Consider the following 6000-nt stretch of genomic DNA (forward strand, 5'->3'; position numbering starts at 1 on the left):
AAGGACACCTGGGTTGGGAAAGGTCTCACAGAGGAGCAAGTGCGAACTTCAGCCAAGAAACTCAAAGGAAGACACTTTGTGGGAGGGCCCTGCAGGCAGAGGACACAGAAGTGGAAGAGCACAGAATGTTCCGACGGTGGTAGCGCTTCCTGCATCACAGGGGTCTCCCTCCTGGTTGCATTCTCCTCACACACTCCCCCTCGCTCTCCTCCCTCCCTTGTGTCCCTGGCAGCCATGATGCTAGGCGGGGTCCACTTACTGTCAGCTCTCTAGCCAGCCCCACATCCGGACCCTTACCTCTCCCCCATCACCCCCCTCCTCCTGCAGCACCAAGCAGTTACTGGCCGACATCATGCAGTTCCACCCCGGGGACTCCTTCAAGGAGATGTTGTCCCTGTCAGTGTCCAGCTCACAGGTACTGTATCGTTCCACCTCACGCCACCAGCACTGCCAAGTCCTTCCCCGGGACCCCACCCACAATCTACCACAAGCAGACACCTCTGCTCACCAGTAATGAGAACTCTGGTGGGCCAAGGCCTTTGCCCTTGACCCCAGAGACCCAGAGGCTGAGAAGAGCAGCCCTAGCTGTGGGGAGCCTCTGGCTGCAGAGTCCGCAGACTCCACCTTCCTCCCCACTCCCTGCTGAAACAAGGGTGAGCTCTGCAGGACACCAGCCCCTGACACCAGGCTGATGCTGGGGGGTGCCAAGAGGCAGTCTGGGCAGGCGACCTGAACGAGCGCCAAAGGGCTGGTGCTGGGCCGAGGGGGTGGGCGCTTGAAGGCCTGGAGGCAGGAGAAAGTGGTAAGTGGGTGGGGAGCCAGGGGCTGGAGTGAAGACTAAGCCAGAGGCTTCCCAGAGAAAAGGTGGGATGGCAGTAGAGGCACGTCCCAGCACACAGGACAGGAGGGAAATGCCCCAGATACCCTGGCGCGTCACAGCGCCCGTGTTGGGAAGCCGCAGCCAGTGTCTGTCTGGAATCCTTTCTGCTGTACTTCCATTGGGTCTCCTTGGGCCTCTGCTCCTCTCGGTGATCCATGAGGCCTTCCATGTCTATGATGTTACACCTGATGTTCTTCACAAGCCACCCCCAGAAGCTGGGCTCTGGGGGCACGCTCCTGATGATGCCCTGAAGTGCCCTTCTGTTGCTGGTGCCTGCCCTGGCTTGGGGACAGACTGGTAGGGCCAGACAGACCTGTAAGGCAGCATCTGTGCCCCCTAGGAAGCAGCTCACAAGCGGCTGATGTGCTGGCGCCAGGCCTGTGAGGCACAGAACTCGGAGCCCCTTCGACACCGCCGCTCCCTGAAAGCTGACTCCCTCCTGCCACTGGCAGAGAAGCAGAGGCGCGCCCTGCGGAACTTGCGCCAGCTGGAGAGCCTGGGGTTGGTCAGTGCCAGCGATGGCTACCAGGGGCTGGTGGACGAACTGGCCAAGGTAATGACCTGGGCCTGGGATCTGTGTGTGTGTGTGTGTGTGTGTGTGTGTGTGTGTGTACACACATGTGTGCTTGTGTGTGTGCATGTGTATGCATGCATATGTGTGCATAGTATTGGCACCTCAAGGGCAGGCCTCTCCCTGGGAAGTGCCCACCCTAAATTGTCACCAGCCAGGGGAAGGCCACCAGGCCTCCGAAGGCTCCTATTGGAAAGAAAGGGCTTAAAATTAGGGAAGGAGGTATTCGCGCAGCCCTCTTTTCCTGAAAATCAAGAAGCCTTGAGACAGTGGGGAAGGTCCTAAAGACATCCTTTGAAGGTTTGGGCTGGCATCCTTGAGATTGTCCCCCTCTCAGGAAAAGTAGCCTTGAAATCTTCCTCTTCCTGCTCTTCCTGAAGGTACAGTGAGTTCTTCTTCTTTTTTTCTTTTTTTTAATATATTTTATTGATTTTTTACAGAGAGGAAGGGAGAGGGATAGAGAGCTAGAAACATCGATGAGAGAGAAACATCGATCAGCTGCCTCCTGCACACTCCCTATTGGCTATGTGCCCACAACCAAGGTACATGCCCTTGACTGGAATCGAACCTGGGACCCTTGAGTCCACAGGCCGATGCTCTATCCACTGAGCCAAACCAGTTAGGGCCAGTGAGTTGTTCTTGGGCCTGGGTCAGGCCTTGAGGCTCTCCTGCCAAGAAGGGCCAACTCCCCCTCCCTTGGTCCCCCAACCCCAGGACATCCGTCACCAGCGCAGGCACCGGCAGCGGCGGAAGGCAGAGCTGGTGAAGCTCCGGGCCACACTCCAAGGCCTGCACACTAAGACCAGCTTCTATGAGGAGCAGGGCGACTACTACAGCCAGTACATCCGGGCCTGCCTGGACCACCTGGGCCCCAGGTCCAAGTAGGTGCTGCCTTCTTCATGTGCAACCTCTCACCCTGCCCATGACAACCTTTGCCCCACTCTCTACCAGTTGGGAAAGGGGCAGCTCACTCCAGCACAGCATGGCCTCTTCCTAACTCAGGTCTTTGGTCTCCCTTGCAGAGGCTTGGGCTCAGGTGCAGCCCCTCCTATGTCTCCCACCAGTGAGAAGTGTCCCTCAGGGTCTAATTTCCTTCCTACCAGCCACAGAAAGTACACGGTCTTTAGTGTTGAAGAGTTTATTGGATTAATTCTCTGGGGCCTTTGTTTAATCAGGAGTTCTGGGAAAGGGAAGAAGCAACTATCTCTTCATTACACTGCTGCCCAGCTCCTGGAGAAGGGTGTCTTGGTGGAAATTGAAGATCTTCCCACCTCTCAGTATGTTTCTTCGGAGGGCAGAAGGTCCTGTCCCATTATCTGGGGGTGGAGCCCTGGGCTGGGCTCCAGGTAGGAGGGGAGAAGAAGCATGGTCCTCGCCTTGAAGGAGCTGTTAGAATGGTGGGGAGGTCGGACATCTCCACACAGAAAGTTAAAGGCAGTGGGCGTAGTCTGGCACAGTTCTAGACACCCCACGGCAGAGGACCCTGGGAAAGATTCCCAGAGGAGAGAACGTCTGAGTGGGGCCGGGCAGATAGATGCGGGATGGTGATCAGAAGTAAAATTGGGACAAGACAGAGCTGGGCCGTGGGATGACGGAGGGGAGTGCTGGGCTCCGGGTGGCACGGCACTGCTCGGGATGAGGAGCTGTGGGTGGGAGAGTGGGACTGTGACCCTGGAAAGAGGCAACAGTCCCCATATTGAATCCTGTTCCTGATAGCTTCAGAAATGTGATCTTTGACATCAGTCCTGGAGATGAGGCGGGAAAGTTCGAAGTGAATGCCAAGTTCCTGGGTGTGGACATGGAGCGATTCCAGCTTCACTATCAGGTGAGGGGACACTCTCATGAGCCTCAAGACACCTTCCAGGCTTTAGGTGCGAGCCTAGTGACGTGGGCCGACCCCAGATGACATCCGCTCTGTTCCCCACCCAATCAGCCTCATCGGTTCCTGAAGGAAAGGGTGAGGGTCTTTGCAGACCCCTTGCCAAGCATCAGGAGAATGACTGGGCTGGCAACGTCAGAAGTAGGATTAATACTTGAAGCCCTATTGCAAGTCGGGGACTTGACATGTTATCTTGTTTAATCCTCTCCACAGCTCTGAAGCATTATGCCTGTTTTACAGGCTCTGAGGATAAAAGGTTAAGAAGCCGGCCTAAATCAGAGGCCTTTCAGGAAAGCAATGGTTTTAAATCCAAATGTTTTTGTTGCCCTGGCCAGTTTTGGTCAGTGGTTAGAGTGCCAGCCTGCTAACTGAAGGGTCGCAGGCTCGATCCCCGGCATCAGTTGGAATGCGTGTGGGAGGCAACCAATGGATGTGTCTCTCACATAGATGTTTCTCTGTCTCCCTCCCTTCCACTCTCTCTAGAAGTCAATGGAAAAATATCCTTGGGTGAGGACTAACAAAACAAAAAAAATCGTTTTGCTCTGCTGTTTTGGCTTTTGTTTTATTTTTATTGATCTCAGAGAGGGAGGGAGAGGGAGTGAGAGATAGAAACATCAGTGATGAGAGATAACCACTGATCAGCTTCCTCCTGCACATCCCTTCCTGGGGATCAAGCCCGCAACCTGGGCATGTGTCCTGACCAGGAATCGAACCGCGACCTCCTGGTTCATAGGTCAACGCCCAACCATAGAGCCACACTGGCTGGGCTGTTTTGCCTTTTTAATGAGAAAACTGGTTTCAGGCCCCGACTCTGCTTGAATTGACATTTGGTCAGGTCACTGGCCTTGGTTTCCTCATCTGTGAAGTGAGGTGCAGTGCCCCATTGAAGTGGCCAGTGCCACAGGATGACTATGTAAGGCTCCAAGATGTTTCATAGACTGGCAGGGCCACAGTAAAGGACCCTTAAACTCTCCTCCCTGCCCCTTCCCTTTCTCCTAGGACCTCCTGCAGCTCCAGTACGAGGGTGTGGCTGTCATGAAGCTCTTCAGCAAGGCCAAGGTCAATGTCAACCTCCTCATCTTCCTCCTCAACAAGAAATTCTTGCAGAAGTGACAGAGGCAGTGGGTGCTACCCAAGCCCTTATTTCACTGGATGCTTTTTTTAACACTAACTCACTACTCGGCTTCCCTGCAGACACCCAGAGCTCAGGACTGGACAAGGTTCAAGGAGCCTGCACCCCTTCCCTGGCTGGAAGGAATTTGTCTACCTGGCCACAAGCAGGGTCTCTAATTGGCTAAAGTCAGCCTTGCCCCAGAGTCTGGCTATGCGACTTTTAAGTTCCAGAACCCTATAGTTTTCTAGATGGTAGGGCGTGAACCTAGATGGGATAGAACCCTGCCCTTTGGCCAGGGAAGACAACTGCACTGTGTGTGCTGCTGCCCTCCCGTGGTCACTCCAATATTACATGCACTGCACTTGCATCCTTATTTCCTCTCCCTTCTCTGCAGTCCCTAAGGCCAGGGCTGGGCTCCCTCTCCCTACTGCTTCACCAGCAGTGGTGTTCCTGCCCTGCTGAAGCCCAGGCCAGTCTGCTGCTATGACGCCTCACACCCTCCAGCCCCACCCTCCCACCCAGGAGGGAGTGGACAGTACTCGGTAATGCCCATGTGGAGCTGTGGCTCTGTTATCCTCCATGGTGGCATCGGCAAGATGACCCTCCATTAACCTCAAATCCCATTCCTTTGTTTATGGTCTGTTTTATATATGGATCACTAGGGTATTTATCCTCTCTCCCAGGCTTACACTTTGGATTGTGGTTTTAATTCTTTCATCTTTTTGAGCTCAGAAAAACAGTTCTCATTTCCCTTATTCAAACTAATATTTATGCCAATCTTTTATACCTTGGATTTAAAGTCACCTGAGGTCAAGGGCAATAAGATTCCCACTCATGTTTCAGACCTCAGTATTTCAGCTTCATATGGTACAAAGAGCAGTCTTTCCCTTAGAGTTGATTCTTCTAAGGCAATTTTGATAGGTCCACAGTCTTGTCTCTGCCACTCTCTCTCTTGTCCCCACATCTACCAACTTCCTGTCCCTGTTGCCCTTCTGATATCATTTTAATAAAAGCAGTTATTACCTCACATCAGTTGTTACCCCTTATTTCATTTGCTGCAGAGCAGGCCTCCATGGTCTTGGACAGATCTTTCCTACAGCCTCCCCAAGCCCCCCTGCCTGCCTCCCACGTGGGACCACTCTGCCCGTCTGAGCTTGTAAAAGCTTAATGAGATGTGGCATTTATGCCACTCTTACCTCCCCAGGGGACAGAGAGGAGGAGGAAGAAATTCTTAGGTTTCGATTCTGCGATTCTGTTTTTATCAGCCACTCTGAAGACTAAAGCCAAGAAGAGGAGAAACCAGTCCGGATTCCACCCCACCCGTTTTGCACACATTTCCAGCAGGTTCTTTTCCAGAGCCTTGGGTGACAACACCAAAGGTACTTGAGTGGCAGCTCCTTAGATATTGCACAAAATCCCCCTCCCGTGAGGAAAGCCCCCCCTTCCCTGCCTGCCCCCTGAAAGAGGGGACAGGGCAGCCCCTGGTGGGCCCCCACAAGTTTGCCTGCTGCAGCCTGCCTCCCTGCACTCCATCCCATCATGTCACTCGGGATTTG

At 53.8% G+C, this 6000-nt stretch overlaps 1 protein-coding gene across 1 annotated transcript in view; it reads left to right on the forward strand.

Annotated features, from left to right (window-relative positions):
• The window catches only part of IQGAP3 (IQ motif containing GTPase activating protein 3), a gene marked incomplete at its 5' end in the record, with an annotated part of 40104 nt that extends 34632 nt beyond the window's left edge, over positions 1-5472 (forward strand). Inside the window, 6 exon segments of the mRNA XM_080647817.1 lie at positions 328-415; positions 1221-1433; positions 2166-2332; positions 2627-2728; positions 3168-3276; positions 4330-5472. Coding sequence (XP_080503943.1) covers positions 328-415; positions 1221-1433; positions 2166-2332; positions 2627-2728; positions 3168-3276; positions 4330-4443 — 793 coding nt within the window. The 3' untranslated portion in view covers positions 4444-5472.
• Positions 5473-6000: the final 528 nt, after the last annotated feature.

Source organism: Plecotus auritus, assembly GCF_963455305.1.
Source record: "Plecotus auritus genome assembly, chromosome: 12".
Lineage (NCBI taxonomy): Eukaryota > Metazoa > Chordata > Mammalia > Chiroptera > Vespertilionidae > Plecotus > Plecotus auritus.